The sequence below is a fragment of the Kogia breviceps genome, chromosome 13 (assembly GCF_026419965.1).
Source record: "Kogia breviceps isolate mKogBre1 chromosome 13, mKogBre1 haplotype 1, whole genome shotgun sequence".
In the NCBI taxonomy this organism is placed as follows: domain Eukaryota; kingdom Metazoa; phylum Chordata; class Mammalia; order Artiodactyla; family Physeteridae; genus Kogia; species Kogia breviceps.
Genome location: NC_081322.1, coordinates 55,327,397 through 55,346,379, shown reverse-complemented (window position 1 = coordinate 55,346,379; position 18,983 = coordinate 55,327,397). Strand labels below are relative to the sequence as shown.

General features: G+C 41.6%; 1 protein-coding gene across 2 annotated transcripts in view; it reads right to left on the bottom strand.

The window, feature by feature from the left end:
• RNF217 (ring finger protein 217) overlaps positions 1-13,237 on the bottom strand; it is a 120,790-nt gene extending 107,553 nt beyond the window's left edge. The window contains exon 1 of one of the 2 annotated variants that reach the window (XM_059083954.2): positions 12,118-13,237. In XM_059083954.2, the coding sequence (XP_058939937.1) occupies positions 12,118-12,993 (876 nt within the window). In that variant the 5' untranslated portion in view covers positions 12,994-13,237. The remainder of the gene's footprint in view (positions 1-12,117) is intronic. The other variant, XM_059083952.2, reaches the window with a different exon arrangement.
• Between the last annotated feature and the right edge of the window lie 5,746 nt (positions 13,238-18,983).

The window sequence follows — 18,983 nt, the reverse complement described above, 5'->3', positions numbered from 1 at the left end:
GATGAAATTCAGCTAGTAGATGTACATCTTCCCTAATGTCAATCAACTATTCTTGCAGCTAATCATAAAGTGCTATTTTTTAAACAAGTGGGTCAAAACTCTCTGAAGCAATTCATTTGGGTAATTTTCAAGCAAGATTGAAAATTCCATTTCCAAATTTTGTAAGTTTGTAGTGATTTTAAAGAGAAAAGCATATCTGGACAAACAGCATTTTTCAGAAATCCTAAAAACTAAAAACAAACCAAAAAAAAGCAGCAAACTCTTGGGAAAAGAATTACTATTGTTTCAAATGTTTTCTTTTCAAGCATACCTCTAAGCTCTCCCTTTATCCCAAGGGTGAAGCCCTCAGTGACTCACAAAGTGACATATTAAAAACTAACAACAGAAAAAAGGTAAGCTCAAGGGACATCTATTTTAGGTTGATTCAAACTAAACCTGAAATACATGAATTTACCTGAATGACTTTACTTAGATTTTTACAAATCAAGATCAGCAAATAATCTTGTGACACACAAATAAACTTGAGACGTTCACACACAGACACACACACAGACACACAGACACACACACACACACACAGTTTTAACATAAAGCACCAGCAAACTGAACACACAGAATATTTCTTTTATTTTTAGGAGCCTATTATTTTCAAAATGTTTCTTTCACAAACAAACAATCTTGAGGAGGAAAAATGGTAATATAAGGAAAAAAACCACTAAAGTTAATAGTAAGACTGGTTAAAAGTAGGATGGCATTATCAAAGGAAACAAAACACCAGTGAAACACTATGACCAATTGTTTTATTTTACCTGCTGTTCTAAATTGTTAAGCAACCAGAGGAAAAAGCTGCGGTGATTTAACTTGCCTCTTACATCTCGGAGATTCAGGAACACTGAATATGTCCAATAATCAAGTGAGGAAATAAGGCAAGAATCAACACCACAAAAAGGGAAGTAATTTGCTAGGTAGCCTATAATTAGCCTCTGAATCTTACAGTAGAGAATATCATTGAGGCAAACAGCTTAGGAAGATTTTAAAAGGGATCAGTCATTCACATGAATGCATAAGCACAGAATTTAGTTACCTCAGCTGGGGGAAAAGAAAAAGGCCCATCATAAAAGCAATACACCTCCTTTGTTTCAGGGTGAACATATCCTCAACCAGGAAGCAATTTCTGAGCACAACATGTTTGGTTCTGGAAACGTAAGGCTTACCTATTTGAGAGGACGCTAATCAAATGATAAAATCAGCCAAATTGGAATATCATAAACAATAAAAAACCAACAGTGGGTCAATTTAACAAAGGTTAACTAGCGTGGTTAATTCTTAGGTATCATTAAATATAATTTCTGTATAGAATATCCCTGGACTACAAAAACTGTTACATCAACTCTCTTTATTCAGCAAGGTATTCAATCTTTTCAAATAATATTTTAACCTCTAATGAAGCTAAAGTTTTGATATAATGGAAATTACATTATGTAGAATAATTTTAAGTGGTGTTAATAATTAGAAGCTGACCCTGATCTCAAGATATTTGATACAATGGAATTATCGAAAATATTTAATTTTAAAAGGGAACAACTTTTATGTAAGCTTTACTTAAAACTACATGAAGCTTTATTGTTAAATTATTCAAGGATAAAGCACAAAAAACCCCACAACACCAAACTATAAAATCAATATAATGATATGACTAGGAAATATGTAATTAAATGATTGAAAAGACATGAAATTTTTAAAAAAAACAAATTAAAATTCAGCCTCAAAACCTTTACTACCTAAATTCACAACATTCCTGATTTTCGTCTGAAGCAGTGTGGTGGATTAAAAATATGGCCCCAAATTCTTTTACATGTTCACAAAAAAAGTTGAGGTCTAAGTCTCTTCCCCCTGAATCTAGGCAGCCTATGACTGCTTTGCCCAGGTGATGCTGAGTGACTTCCAAAGTTAAGACAAAAGATCATGCAGCTTCCACCTGGCTTACTTGAGACTCTTGCCCCAGAGGAAGCCAGCCTCCATTTAAGAAGCCCACTTCCCTGAGACTATCTTGCTGTCAAGGCCACATGTAGACACTTCTGTACACAGCCGCAGCTGAGCATCCAGACAAAGGCCAGCCAGCATCAGTGGACAGCCAAGTGAGCAAGCTGACATCTGACTACAACTGCATGAGAAGCCCCAAGTGTGAACTGAGTCCTTCCCAAATTCCTGACCCACATGCCATGATCAAAAAAAAAAAAAAAATGGTTGTCTTAAATTCCCAGGTTCCGGAGGAATTTGTTAAGCAGAAGACATAGTAACCAGAATAAGTTTTATAATTAAAGAAGCATTTCAGTGATAGGTGGGATGCCAGGATAAAGACTCAGGCCATAGCATTCTGTTGCACTAAAATTTTAAATCTATTGTGAAATAAGATATCAAAAATTCAGGTTCAAAATCCTACCTTATTTTTCCTACCAACCTAAACTTACTATAATTTACTATAAATCATTCACTCAGTCTTTTAACAAATACTTATTGAGCACCTATTCTATTCTGGGCTTCATGCTAAATGCTAGTTATAAAAGCAGCTCAAATAATAGTGGGGAAGGGGAGATAATTAATCAAACATCAAATAATCACACAAACATATAATTACAAAAGGGGATAAAGATACAATGGCTGCAGAGTAAAAAGGACTCTAAAGCATAAACGGCAGGACTGATTCAGTCTGGAGACGCAAGGATGGCTGACATCTGAAAGAAGAGGAAAATTAACAGAGGGAAGGCTACACGCCTGATACACGTCTGATATAGAGCTGGAGGGACAGAGAAGAGACCGAAGAGAGCAGAGGCCAAACCTCATCATCAGTGTTATGAACTGGAATCTTTCTGTACAGCAATGTGAAGGTCTTGTAGGTGTTTAAGCAAGATAATAAAATGTTGAGAGTTTCATTTTAAATACCATCTTGGCTATCTATTCTCATACTCTGTATATTGACAACTAGCATCTGATTTATTAATTTTTTATAGACTACGTAAGTCCACTACACAAATACTCATTTCATGTGTACAACAGGCCAAGAGCTAAGAAATCAAACAAAAAAAAAATGAATAAGGTTTCTGCATGCATCAAGCTTTACAGTCTAATGGGAGCATAGAGCAGGAAACAGGTGATTTAAATATAGTGAAATGAGAAGAATCTTCTAGTGAGTCAAAGCATTGTCACAGAATATAGAAAGGATGCTTAATCCAGATATAGGGGGTCAAGAAGAATTCTCAAAGGAAGAAATGTCTAAGCTAAGACTAGATGAATGAATCAGGGTGAAAGAGGCAAACAGAGTTGGGGGAGTGTGGGAAAAAAAGTAGACCACCCCCCCAAGACAGAACCTAATGTCACTAAACTAAAGGATAATAATGAAGAGAGTCATAGAGTGCTCAAGGAACAAAAAGAAGTTGAATATGGCTATAGGCTTAGGGGGGCACTTGATGAGAAACAAAGTTAAGAGTGGTAAACAGGAGTTAGATCACTCAGGCACATGTAAATCATGTTTAGATTCTATTCTACAAGCAACAGGCAGACTGAAAGTCAAAGAAGGGGAACGCTAAGACCAGTCATGCATTTTATAAGACAATGCTGACTGTAGTGTGAAGGACAGGTTGGAAATGGTCAAGATTGGGGCACTAGGACCAAGCAGGAGGCTGTGGTTGGAATCCAGGAGAGAAATGGTGGAGGCCTGAGCAAATGCCAGTAGAAATGAAGAAAAGCAGAGTAGAGAAAATATAATTTCAGGAGGTAGAACTGAAAGAACTTGGTGATTAATTAGATCTGGGGGGTGAGGGAAAGGAAGAATTCAGGGATGATGCCCAAGTTTCTGGCCTGGGTATAACTGATGGAAACACGGAAGCCCAAAGGAAGGGCAAAGCTTTAGGGGTGTGGGAAGGAAGAGGAGGAAAGGGAGACTTTATCCTGAGAGGTTAAAGGTAGCTGTGGGTAGGACATGCAGGTGGCAATGTCGAGGAGGCAAACAGTTACTTGGTACTGCGGGTGAGAAGAGTCATCCGGGCTAGAGACAAAGATTTGGAAGTCAAGAGCATATAGGTGTTACCTAAAACCATGGGAGTGGACGACATGACCCCACTACTAGTACACAGTGTGAGGAGAGGAGAGAGGGGGTTTAATATAGGACCATGCAGATACCAACATTAAGAGATGGTAACATAAGAAAAAGCTCAAACGGAAACAAAAGGAATGGCCAAGAGAATTAGGAAGAAAACGGGAGAGTGTGCTGCCATTAAAACTTAATAGTAAGTCAAATCATAGCTCCTCTAAAGTAAACTCCTCTCGATTTTCGTACATGAAGATGAGGCTGACTTTGGTAGAAATCTTTCTCTGGATCTAAATTTGGGCAAGAGACTTCCACTTCCTCAAAACATGTAATTAAGTTTCTTCTTGGACTAGAAGACTTGTGATTCTATACAATATGGATATAAACTTAAAAGAAAAATGAAATAAATATATATTTAACCTATAAATGAGATAATAAATGCAAAGACTGTAAGAAGACCTTGGGTTTTAGAGCCAAATGGACCTGAATTGAAATCCCACCTTTGCCGTTTCCTAGCTGTGTGATTTAGGGCGAGTTATTTAATCTCTCTAACCTTGAGTTTCCTCACATAACATTCTGCTACCTACAGTACAGAAATTGAGCTGTTCCTGTTTTCTTGAACCCATTCTAATCAGAAAGCCAACCCCACCAGTGCCAATGAAAACAGCACTGTTCACACTTACAAATCTCCTTGTTGGGAAATCCAATGGTCAATTTTCATCTTTATCCTGCTGAAACTATCGGAAGCATTAGACAGAAATGATTACTCTTTCCTTTTTAAAACATCACCTTTGTTTGGCCTTTGGGTAACCACTCTGCCTTGGTTTTCTTCTTGCCTATCTGGCCCTCTCCCTTTCAGACTTTTTGCTGGTTCTTTCATATGTCCCAGACTCTATATCTGCAAACACTGGTATGCCCAGACTCAGTCCTCGATCCTTCCCTATCAACTATCATGCCCCAGGTGACCTCATCTGGTCTCAAGGCTTTAAAAATCATCTATATGTCAAAAATGTTCAAATTTACATCTTCTGTTAAGATCGCTCTGCTGAATTCCACACACCAACTGCCTATTCAACATCCTTTTATGAATGTCTAAATACCTTTTCAAACTTAGCATGAACTCCTGATTCTCCTTAAAACTAGTCCTCCTACAGTATTCCTCACCTTATTAAATGACAAACCCATTCTTCTAATTGCTTGGGCTCAAAACCTGAGTCATCCTGGACTCTTTTTTCTCTCATCCCACACCCAATCATTAGCACATTCTGTCAGCTCTGTCACAATATATTCAAAATTCCACCAGTGCAAACCATATTCACCTCTATCACCCTAGTCTGAACTGTCACACCTCCCCTCTGGCTTACTGCCATAGTCTTCTAACTGGTCTTTTTACATCCCTTCTTGACTCCCATAGTATATTCTCCACAGAGAGCCAGAGTACTTTCTCATAAAGGTAAAGTCATATCTGATTAGCTCACAACCATCTTACAGCTTCCGATCTCATTCAGAGGAAATGCAAATTCTCTTTGGCCTTAAAGCCCTTTCCGATCAGCTTTTCCCACTCTTCCTGCTGGTTTCTTCTTATCGCTCACCACCTCATTCCCTATGCTTCAGCCGCATGGATCTTTTTGCCATTCCTGGAACCCCCCCAAGTATGCTCCTGTCTCTGGAACTTTATACTTGCTGTTCCCTTAGATATCCTCATGGTTTGCTCTCTCACGGCCATCAGAAAGATCTCTGCTCAAAAGTCACCTTGTAAAATAAACCCTCCCTGACAACTCCTAAAAACACTATAAATATACAAAGAAAAACCTCCTCCCCAATATTTCTTATCACCCGTCCCTTGTTTTTCTTTCTCTATAGCCCTTGTTATCTCCTAATATACTAAATAATTTACTTATTTTATTATCAATCTCTCCCCAGCCTAGTATATAAACTCCATGAAGTAAGGGGCTTTATCTGTTACTGTTTTCTGTATCCCCAACACATCCAACAGTGTCTCATATGTAATAAGTATTTAATATGTAAGGGAATTAAAATTAAATAATAAAACGTGTAAAAATGCTTGGAATATAGATGTTCAATTACTGGTTGTTATTATTTGTGGAAACTTAAGCGTAATTACACAAAATTGATAGGGCAAATAGTACTGATAACATTGAAAGAGAATATTATTCTAGGAATTAACTGTCCTGCAGACACTGAATTTTTGTTTTAAGAACTTGATTTGGGAAGGTTCATTTCATTTATCACACAAAACCCTTCTAACACAGTGAATTTGAACAAAAAAACCCAATTCTTTGAAAGTATCATAACTTTAAAGATTTGCTACATTGTCATGAATGATCCAATACAAACTTAGCAAAATTATGTTTTCTCTTAAGCAAAGGTAATAAATATTTTGAAAGCAGCAAAGTATTAACTAATATTCTATTTATCACAATTACAAAACACTCTGAGAAATATGTTTATTAAGAAAAAAGTAATGAGTGGATTTATTACTTTGAAATAAACATAATAGGAGGAATAGTAATATGCTTACTAAAAGGTTAACTGGTATTCCAGAATCGGCTTAAGAAAATCCTCCCAGAAAGGAAGCAGAAGAGGGGAGACTCACAGCTGTCTGAGAACTTAAAGGAAAGCTTATTTATGCTTGGAAGACAAAGCTTGGAAGAAACACTGCCAACTAGTCTCTAAGATGGCTCCTTGGGGGCATTTAATACATTCACAGATTATCTCATAGTCCTTGACACACGGGTACTCAATAAATGTTTGTTAAATGCGTAAATGGTACATTAACAAATGAAAAAGTTCATTATAAGAAATTATGGGGCTTCCCTGGTGGCGCAGTGGTTGAGAGTCCGCCTGCCGATGCAGGGGACGTGGGTTCGTGCCCCGGTCCGGGAAGATCCCACATGCCGCGGAGCAACTAAGCCCGTGAGCCATGGCCGCTGAGCCTGCGCATCCGGAGCCTGTGCTCCGCAACGGGAGAGGCCACAACAGTGAGAGGCCCGCGTACCGCAAAACAAAAAAATAAATAAAATAAAAAAATAAATTATGACTCAAGTATCTCTCTACATCCCCATCACAAACTCTTAATGAAAAGCTAGGAGCTGAAGTCCTAACGTTCTCCTTTTGCTGTCTCTCATATGAGGAGTAAGGAAGAGCCTTCAAGTGTAAAAGTTGAGCTCTATCTACTCTAGGAGAAAAAAAAGAAAAATCACCACTGTAAAGGTTTCAGTTGACGCCTGAGGTAAGTAGTACTAGTCATGTTATTTGAGATCTTTTAGGCAGTGGAGCACAATGCAGGGTTTCTCCACGTGGTGTCGTCATCTCCAGATGCTGGAAGCGACGGGAAGGAAGACACCCAGGCAGTGCCTGGACAAGGTCCTGCTGGCCCAGAGATGAGCCCTTGATAGGGGATTGATTCCTCTGCAGAAATCAAGTGCTACTTAAAATCAAATTTTGAGAAGTAAGAGAAAAAAGAAATTATTAAAGAGAAATGAAGAAATTATTAAAAGAGATATCATTAAAGAGTCAGAAGAGGAAAATAAGTAAGTGCATGAGTCAGGATGGTATAAAAGCAAATGTTACCACAGCCCCCCAATACACATACACACACACACACACACTCATTCTGTACACAAAAAAATAAGCTTACATATGCCTGAATTCTCACTTTTCAAATTCTCAGAGTAATTTAACAGAGTTCAGTCTCTTTTATTCTTCACATTTTTAAGACTACCAAAATCACATCTGGCATGATAGGATCTGTAAATCACCTGTGTGAAGACGGCTGCATGCAAACTCCGTATTGAACAGGACAGATTCTAAAAATACCCAGGTTGTTTTAAGGTTTAAAGGGGAAAAGTAGGTTACACTTTTACCCATAAAAGTCTGGATGACTCAGAGTTTAATAATAGGATACAGAAGCTTTCATCCCTAGGTCACTGATTCGAGGGTGACTATGGTAGACAGTCATTCTAGGACATTACCATCTAGCAGCTGTTTTGTTCACAAACTGCAGAAGAAATGTGTTGCTTGTCTCTATTAATACTCATTTGACAGGTGTATACATTCCAAGTCATATGCATCTGCCAATCACGAGCACTCTGAAGCAGAGTGATGAAAGCTGCAACAGCTGTTACCTTTAGAAAGCCCTTAGCATGCCCAATTCTCTTCTTTCTTTACGTAAAGTACTAAATATTAATGTTTCACATCATAACAGATTTTACTGTCTCAAACCAAAATCATAAAAGAAAGATACCTGTGGAGGATTTTTTGAAATGAGCCCAATATCAATCTATGAAACAAGGAAAGCAACAATCTTTCCTCCTAGAAAATGTGGTGAAGGCCAAACCAGCTGAGGTCAGTATTCAGAATGGCCCTGTGACCTGCAGGAGACTGCAGACATCCCTGGGCCTGTGCGCTCTAAGCCGTGGTCATGCATGCACACATAGCTTACTAGGAAATGTACTTCTAAAATTTATGTACCAAAGATTTATGTACCCAGGCAACACAAACCAGTTAAACTCCCACTATCTCCGTCATGGTACTCTAGAGCCTTTAAGTAACTCCCCTATGTAAGTGCCAAAGATTATAATGTATCCGAGCAATCCTTCACCGTGGCAACTGGAAACTGGATGGTACCTATCGGCCAGTAAAGTCATTCCACTAAGAAGGATTCTCCAACAGCCCCAGTCACAGTGATAACTGAAGAAGAATTATGTTTTGAAAAAAACTAAAACTATTATTTTTAAACCACCGTATGGAGGTATTTAAGTCACCACCCTGTTATGTCTGCACTGAAATAATGAAGACACCTATCTATCAGCCTTTGCCACATATTCAGTCTATAGCACTAATGGAAATAAGATTTATCATCTAAAAACCTGCATTCCTGTCTTCCAACTTTGTACCTTCTTTGAAAGAACTCAGCATCTCCTTTTAGAAGAATATTAATTTAACCAGGCAATATTCCAACTCACATTTAGTATGCATTTTTAATATTTGCATAAAATGCTTAATAGGGACTCTGTTTTCTTAAATGATGTTAAATAATACACTATTTGGCACAGATCCAAAAGATGATGAAAAAAGTCACTAATAACTTTTTATTTCAAATATATCATTTTACTTTAAAAGGTCTAAAAGAGTCTTGCACGTTCAAGCTTGACAGATTTACTTCTGTCAAAACCAAGAAGCCTTATAAAATGAGAAAGAGGGCACTCTTCATGCCCTTTGACCTGGTTCAGTAATGCAACAAAACGAGTCTGCAGTTTCATTTTGTTTTGCTTTAGAACTGGTGTGTCATTACAGATCATGGTCTGCAATCCCATTTCATTGATGAGGAAATTAAGACACAGAGAGGTTAAGTGATGTGGAAACACAGACTCTTTAAGTAGAAGGGACCTTATCATTAACACAGATGAGAATTATAACCACAGGCCTAGTTTTATCCAAGTGAAAGAAATGCCATTTTTGTATAAGCGAAAAGTTTGTTTAAAAACTCTTTAATTCTAAGTTTAATAACAAACTTAGCAAACCTATTATTTTTGTCTACTTTAAGTCTTTGTCTTTTGTCTTAAACATCAAGAATCTCAGACTAGAATTCAGTGCTCAAGCAGATCACCTCCTTCTAGCCGTGGTTTCTGGGGGCAGTTTCATCATCTCTTTGTTGCTCAGCTCTTCATAAACTCAATAACTAATTAGTTGAGCATCTGTTATGTGTCAGACAACATTCTAGGTGCTAAAGCCACAGCAGGGAACAAATCATGTGAAAACTCCTATCTTCATGGAAATCAACTGCATAAGTACAAGACAGAGTATTTTTATCACTATGGAGAAAATAAATAGCTGGAAAGGAGATCTAGAGTGTGCGGTAAGGCTCAACTTTGGGTGACCACCAAAAAGGTGGTCAGTGAAGGTCACACAGGTGACATCTGCATACAGACCTGAAAGGGAGAAAGGGAAGGAGTAAGCAAGGGAATGGGGGGTTGGGGGGGACTCCAGGGGGATAGTCCTGGCACAAGGAACAACACACACAAAGCCCTGAAGTGGAAGCATGCCTGGCCTGCATGAGTCATCTTTTTGTTATTGTTTATTATTTCAAATAAAGTATATTTTTTCTTTATTGAAAGTTCTGTCAAATACTTCAGAAGAAGGTCAGGAACATACATACAATCCTAAATACTGCCGACAACCTTCAGATACTATGTAACTTCAGAGGAGCTTTTCCCAGTTGTGCATGGCAATGATTCTTCACTCACCTTGCCACCCTCCCACTCCCCGCCCCCATTCCTTCTCTTTCTCCACTGGAGATCAAAACACTGACTTCCTAAAACTATCTTATGGAGGCAAAAAAAATTTTGCTTTGGGGAAAGGGCCCACCTTAAGGGAATCAAACTGCAGAGTACCCCAACCTATAATGACCACCTCCCTTGAACTTCTAAACCCACTGCATCTGCATCCAGCCCTTAAAGAGTAAGTGCTACATGATATTGTTACTCTGTTTACATCTTATTATATGCTACCTTGTATTGTTCTTGTGTACACATCTTGTATACACACAAGGGGACTTCCTTGGAGCAGGGCCCATACCTTGGGAATGTCTGAATCCCACCACAGGGCTTTGCACATGGCTGGCACCTATATCTGTTGGGCTGTCTGACAGTGATGTTATAGAAGCTGACACAAGGCGCAGCAGGCTGTCCTCCTTTTTCAAGTATCTGTCTGCCGATAAAGCATGAAAGAGACATCATAGTCTCTCACAGGCGTTTGGATCATCTCAGCCATCTTGGCCAAGTCACTGTTTGTGTAACATTCCATTCTGCCTAAATTCCCCTTTGCGTTTGCCACTGGGCACGTTACACACTTTCAGTCTAGACACAAACATGGATTAGCCACAATACACAGAGGAACTGCACCGTGTGAAATCCTCTTCAGTTCCCTTCAGCCAATGTTATTAAACACTATTATGGGAAAGGATACCAACATGAAACTACCAGACACAGGGGCTATAAAACCCTGTCCATACAGTCTAGCCAGACAAACAGACACATATGGAACAACTCCAGTGCTTGCAAGACATGCAGAAGTATTTTGAAAGTATACAAGCAGTGGCCTGGAGGGTGAGGTAAGGCTTCATGGAAAAGCTGGCACCTGAACAGCCAGAGTTTTGAAAGATGAATAGGCGTAGGACAATCAGACATGGGATCAAAGGGCATTCCGGATTGTGCAAAACACTGGCAGAAACATAACAGACTGAAAACTGCTGGAAGGACGCATTCACCAACAGGGAAGGAAAGCCGGTCTACTGCACTCTTAAACTTTCCAAGAAAAAAAACAAGTTTTCAAATAAGGAGCTGAGGAGGAAAGTTTCACCAGCACTTGTTTTGTTAAGCCTCTTGGCCTTGCTTTGCTTTGTTTTGCTCTTTCTGTTTTGTTCCCTCTCAGAGAAATAAAGCACTCTGCTGGCATAAAACTTCAGTGAGAAAAAGTACTTCAACTTTACTGAGGAAAAAGAAACTGAAAAGCGGACCAGGGTCAAGGAATAAATAAATTAGTAACACTTTTTCTGGATTATCTAAATGGAGCAAAATTTCAAATTCTGTATCATTCATTGCAACTCTTCTCTCCACCAACTCAACACATATTTATTTTATGCCCACTATTTGATAGTTTCTGGGATACCAGGCCTCTGAGGCACTCTCATTGCCCTCCTCTTTGAGCAAGCTCCTTGCTTGCAATCTAATAAAAGAAATAGCAGAAGGCAATTCACTTGTACCCTGTTCCTTCTACGGTTGCCAATCAAAGCTCGAAGCTCAAGCAGAGTTAAATTCCAGTCAAGTTAACCAGCGAAGACAAACACACTTAAACCAACAACCGAGATGTAAGAAACTGATAGAGGTCCTCCATAAGGGTGTTCATCACCTCTTCCTGTGAGCAGGGAGCTGGCGAGCTGGACTTCCTGACCAGTGATTTGGAATGCTGAATGGGGGACAGGGGAGGGACAGAGGGGCTGAGGTTACCTGGGAGCTCAGGTAGACTTTGAGGCACTCCTCGCACACGGCCTTCTTGCAGCAGGGCAAGGGCTTGATGGGCTTGTCTTCCAGGCACACCCGGCACATCAGCACCATGAGGGGCGCATAGGGATCCCCGACCCCACCCAGGCCAGAGTAGGGTGGAGCTCCCAGCAGGCTGGGCACGGAGAACGGCTCGGGCGCCAGGTAGAACTCCAGCTCGATGCTGCCGCCGTCGGGGGACAGGGGGTCAGCTGGGAGCGACAGCCGGGGGCTGGGGAAGGAGGAGGGGGTGCTGGGAGGGTTGGTCACCGGCGGAGCCCGGGGTGGCGACGCGGGCAGCGAGAGCTGCTCCGCCGAGGGGACCTCGGGCAGGTCGTTCTCCACGCAGAACACGGAGCAGAAGACTTGTCTCTTGGCGGGGGGCGGGCGCCGCTGGCCCAGCACGTCCAGGACCAGTCCGTCTGGGGCCCCGACACGGGTCCGGGGCTCCGGCTGCTCGCCGGGGGGCGCCTCCTGCTGTTCATCCCCTCTCTCGTTTCGGTCCCCCGCTTCCTCCTCCTCCTTTGCCAGCTGCTGTTGCAAAGCCTGGGGGTTGAGGGGCCCGGTGTAGGCCAGTCCTGCGGGCTGCGCGGGTGCCTGGTTCTTATTCCAGCTCGGGGCCCCCCGGCTCCTCGCGGGCTCCGGGACGCTCGTGTCCGCGCAGCCCGAGTCGCTTCCGCAGCTGTCGCCGCTCGGCTCGGCGGAGAAGGCGCGCGGCCCGGGCGCCCCGGTGCTGTCCCCCGGCGGCCTCGGGGGCTCAGGGTGGCCCGTGGCGCCGCCAGGGGGGGTCCGCGCCTCCAGGGGCCCGCCGCTGCCGCTCACCGTGCTCTGCTCCTCGCCCATCGCCGCCCGCGGCCGAAGCCGCCGCCGCCCATCCAGCCGCCGGGACCCCCACCCGGCGCCGGCGGGCAGCGGGGGCAGCGGCTCGGCTCGACTCGCGGCTCCGCTTCTGCTTCCGGGTCCCTCCTCCGGGGCTGGGACGCCCCGAGCTCCCTCAGGGGAGCCCGTGCTCCCGGGCGGCGGCGCGCGGGGAGCCCGGCCCGGCCCGCTGCTCCTCCTCCTCCTCCTCCTCCTCCTGGTCCTCCCGCGCGGCCGGGCACCGCCTCGGGGGCGCCGAGGGCCGCTCGCTCGGGCCGCCGGCGCGCCCGCCCCACATGCAGGTCTGGGCGGCGCCGCGGCCCCTGGGAGCCCCTGGAGGGGCAGAAGGGTCCGGAGGGAGGAGGCCGTCAGTCCCGCGCCATCGCCGGTCCCCGCTGGGGGCCGGGCGGCCGGAGGGCGGTGGTCAAAGGGTCGAGGGGCCTGTGGCGCCGCCGCGGCGCGCACCAGGAGGGGCAGCCGCAGCGCGAGCCAGCCGCCGCGGCCCCTGGGGGAGAGGCCGGAGCGCGCAACCTCCCGCTCCCGCTCCTCGCGCTTCACCTAGCGCCCTCCTCACCGCCCCTCACCCCACCCCTTTGGCACACACCTCCCCACACGTACACACGCGCGCGGGCACCGCGCACTCACTCACGCACACCCCGAGTGGGTGTGATCTCAGACCAGGATGCGCTCTCACCCCCAGGGTTCGCGCTCGGCCTCCACTAAACCCTCCAGAGCCGGCAGGCTGCCCTTCGGGCTACGCTTTGAGCAGAACTTCCTACAAAACTCCTCTTTACTGAAAGCTAGAGCTAGAAAACCCTGGCTAGTTAGGATTTTGGTTTCGCTTGTTTCTCTTGCGTTCGTCCGATTTTAAATCCTCCAAAGAGGGAGTTCAGAGAATTAACGCTAGGAATTATTAGTTCAAAATGCTGTGTATACAACTCTCTGCTCTCTGCTTAATGAGGTAAGAAGGATGTTTGAAACCCACAAAAGTGCCAAAAAGCATGTTTAACCTTCTCCTTTAACTAGAATCTTATGAGAGCTGGTAAATAACGAATTTAAGATTTATCACCCTTTCCTCCTTTTCAATGTCCTCTTAGGAACTTTTTTTTTTTAACCCTTTGAATATTCCAAAATGGGTAGCATAAAGGTAGTAAGATGGTCTGGCCTAATCCGTAAACCGGATCGTTGGTGGAAATCATGAAAAGTTTCATTAGCACAACCATATTTATCCCCAAAACGGTTTCCAAGACAACAATTATAGTTGAGCCAGAACTTAATTATGTGTTGATCTATCTTTATTTTACAGGAAGTATTAGTCACCCAGACTGGTGCATGTTAGTTCCCTAAAGCCAATGAAAACATTTTGGGGAAGCCAACCTTTGTTTTTTTCATCTTGAGAGGGAATTCAATTTACACATTCATGTAATAGGAAGAAGCTGTGAAGTGTGTAGAATTTTTTTTATCTTGAAGTTGATATTGGGTTGTTCTAAAATATTTTCCAAACCAGATAACAAATGCTAGAAAGGTGACTAGCTATGCAGTACGAAGAAAGGAGGGTAACACCAAAGAACATGTCCATCATGTATGTCTGATGTTCAGTGGCACCACAAATAGATGAATCTAATCAATCAGTCTAAATGCCCACCTCATTTATCAGTCTGACCCAAGAATGAAGAATTCTTATTTGGAAGATTAAATGCTATTTACGGAATTTTTTTTCATCTTGGCTAATTGATTTCCTAGTAACGGATTTTTTTTTTTTTTTTTTTTCCAAATGATCCTAGTGTTTATTGTTTTAAAGGCAGGGACAAGAAGCCTACATGTTTGTGTCTTTTTTTGTATGCCATCTGATAACTACTTTCTTTTCTAAAGGGATATAAAAGTAATCTGTGTTTTCTGAGTGACAACAGACTGACAGTAAGACCAGAGTGACAATAATGGATACAAAAGAGTATATCTCCACAGTGTCTCTAGGAATCAAACCCCTCAAGGTCTTCCCATAGCTTTGGGACTCCCTCCTCCACACATATTTGTCAGAGGTGTTCCAAGAATTTGTTCTTGCAGTGCCCACCATTTTGTTCCTTATCCCTCAGATTTGGTTCACTGAAAGTGGCTTTCCTCGACACTGAATCAAGTCACCGGTGGGATTCTTGAAGGCTGCCCTGTTGCTCTGCAGCCCTTCTCCTTACCATGACTTCATCCCCATGGGATACATCTGGTGTTTGTGAAAATAGAACCATGGCATGCCATATCTCCAGCCTCCAGACAGACTCAGACTTGCCTCAATCCTGGGCCCAGCACCCCTGGTGTTCAATCTGGGACCCATGGGACACTAGTGACGTGGAATTAAAATGCAAAGTTAGTATGGTGATCCTACTATCAATTTCCCCTAAAATGAAACCCATGAAGCACCCATGATAGTTGTACTGATAGGATTCCTTTTTTTTTTTTTTTTTTTTTTTTTTTTTGGCGGTACGCGGGCCTCTCACTGTTGTGGCCTCTCCCGTTGTGGAGCACAGGCTCTGGACATGCAGGCTCAGCGGCCATCGCTCACAGGCCTAGCTGCTCCATGGCATGCGGGATCTTCCCGGACCGGGGCACGAACCCGTGTCCCCTGCATCAGCAGGCGGACTCTCAACCACTGCGCCACCAGGGAAGCCCCTGATAGGATTCATTTTAAAAAACTGGTTGAAAATATAGTTACTGTAGCAAAAATTTCACTTATCTAACACAAGCTTAATATTCTCAAAACTCAGACCATCTGCTCCATGTCAGACTGTATACAGTTGTTAGTACAGTATAAACGCTATCACCAATATTCTGTCACTACCAGTTTCAACTTTCAATGTTTTGTAATTTGCAATGGGCTGTGCACATTCCCTAAAACCAAGACTTGAATACTGGGAGACAATGTCAAGTTTGAGAATTGACATAGCCAATTACTTTTGGTCATTACTGAACATTATTTTTTCTATTACCAAGCTTCCTATCCTGGCATGGATAGGAATGGCTTGTTTGAGCATGACTTGTTTTTGCTTCCCTGGAAAATTTTTATTCAGACTTTAATTTGATAATTAAAGAGCCTAGATTTATTAATTTATTAAAAAGTGTTATGAAAACTCAGAAAAGCTGTGAATAATTTTAATTTTACATACTAAAGGTAAAGCAGATTTCTTCATAACAGTTGTGGAGAAAAAATACATAATGTTTAAATACCATGAAATAATTATACAGCAAATGCCTGACTTGTTTTTCTATCAGTCCTTTAACTATCAAATATATATATGTGTATATATATATATATATATATATATATTTTTAATTCATTTCCTGAAGAGGAATGAACACAGTGGAATGAATTTCTAGGTCTGCTTCTGAAAGACACAGTGGAATGTTGGTCCTCACTGTCCTATTTTCTCTCCTCTTCACCCATGGAGGGAGAGAACCTGGAATCATTGAGGAAAAGGGGCATTAGTACAACACAATTGTTTCGCTTTACTTTTCCACCCAATTTCCTAAGGAAAATCCAAATGAGATAAAGTTAAAAATAAAATGAAACAGTATATTCCTTCAAATTATAAAATTAAAGCCCAAGGCTTCCCTGGTGGCGCAGTGGTTGAGAGTCCGCCTCCCAATGCAGGGGACACGGATTCGTGCCCCGGTCCGGGAAGATCCCACACGCCGCAGAGCGGCTGGTCCCGTGAGCCATGGCCGCTGAGCCTGCGGGTCCGGAGCCTGTGCTCCGCAACGGGAGAGGCCACAACAGTGAGAAGCCCACGTACCGCAAAAAAAAAAAAAAAAAAATTAAAGCCCAAATGCTTGGAAAACAGAGGAAACCAAGAATAAAACGGAAGATGATGAAGGAAAATGAAGACAAATGGAAGGGAGGAAGGGGAAAAAAAAAAGGAAGGAGAGGAGAGAGGGAAGGAGGGAAGGAAGAAAGGAAGGGAAGAACTTTATTATCCACTACCCAAAATAACCACTTAAACTAACATATTGATAAACTTCATTCTAGTGTTTACATCTGTGTGTATAAAAAAAATCAAATGATATATGCTCCTTTTCCTACATTTTTAAAATTAGTAATATATCTTGACCATTTTTCACACTATTAAGACATCTGTATATCATGATTTGTGACAATATAGAACTTTACTATATAGATGCATCACAATTTATTTAACTAATTCCATTTTATTTTTAAAAAGTAGATTATGATTTTAAGAAAACACACAATATAATATTTAACATATATGAATATGTATTATAATCTTTGTGTACATTCCTAATATACCATAGCATAAAGTCCTAAAAATTAAATAGCTGCTCAAAAGAGTAGCTGTAATTTTGAGGTTTTGGCACACATATCAGAAAAACTTAGCACCAATTTATAACCCCATTAACTGAGGGTATGAGAGAGTCTACATCCCTAATCCTTCTAAGGAGATTTTTTTAAATTGAAAATGCTGTAAATAACATGTTACTTTTAAATTAATGAGCACATTCTTTTAGATAAAAAGGGAAAAATCAAATATTAACTGTCAATTCCCTTTGGATATATATAATTTAGCATCGCATGTTATGGTTCTCTATTCCTGAGGTTATGGCTCTAACAACTTTCCTTCCTCATCTTTTAAAAAAATTTCCTCATTACCTCTTCTAGTGACAGTAATGCTCTAAAAATACTTGGAGGTAACCTCAGTCATAGGTAATACTTCTAAGTCTATTATACCAATTCCTCATTTCCTAAATACAGGTGCACCTAAATACAGGTGCACTTATTTGAGTGCCCCAGACTCATTCCCAAATGAATACGGTGCCAAGGAAACCCCATCTTTCAGCCCTCACTGTGGAAGCTCTTTGAATTAAGACAAGAAGAGATCCACTAATAATGCAAGATCGACTCTTCTTGACCTGAGAAAAGCCCATTCCCTCCTCACAGAAAAAGTCACCTTGGAGTTTGAAGGCAACTCAGAGTTTCTACTACAGTGGCTTTAGTTTACCAGAAAGATGTCAACCCTGGCTCTGCATCTAGACATCCCTGTCTCCTCTTCCCAAGGTACAGAGTGACACAAAGAGAGAGATGCATTCTGTTCTGTTTCCCAGCTTCCCTTTCTGAAAGGGGTGTCAAGTCACAACCTGCTCCTGACAGGCTTTGTTTATAGCAGGAGTCCAAAAAATTTACAGCCTGGCTCCTCCCTGGCCCTGAGACTGGAATGCCTCGTTGGTTCGGTAAGTAAGAGCAAGATAAATCTCTTCTTGTACAACTCTCAGTACCCAGTACCTCCTTACTGGATAATTCACAGTAAAGGAAATCATTTTGTCCAAACTGAAGGGTAATCAAGCATCAATGGAACAGAACTGAAGATGCATTTTTACAAAATGACACTTTAATTCTGAAAAGAGTAGAGATTTTCTTAGCAAAAGGAAAAGCAAATCTCTTCCAAATTAGGGAGGAAGTAAGAGGTAATTTAGAGATTTATTTAGAACAACGGCGAAGTGCTTACAAAACTATGTTAAATGAAAAAAGACAAGAAAAATCTAATATATAAGATTACAGCTGTGTTGGGATGAATATGATAAAATAAGGACAAAAGTAATAGGAGTTATTGTATAAGGGTGATGTGGTTATGATTTTTTTTTCATTTCCTAAAATTTCTAAAATATTATGTTGCTTTTATAATGGACAAAAGAGAAAAACAAGATTTTTTTTAAAAGAGTGAAACAGTTTCATCCTAATGAACAGGGAAATAGATTTGGTGTTAATAGATGCTATTTGCATGTACACTCGTGATAGTTAAGGTAAGCAATTCCTCCCATTTGTGTTACAATTCAGTCCAACAATCATTTCCTGAAAGTCTATTAGATCCTGTGTCAAACTATGGAAAATTCAATTTACTAATTTGTTCCCCAAATTTTCCTTCATTTTTAACTTCATAACATCTATGAAACACTTTACACTGTCCAGAGCCAGA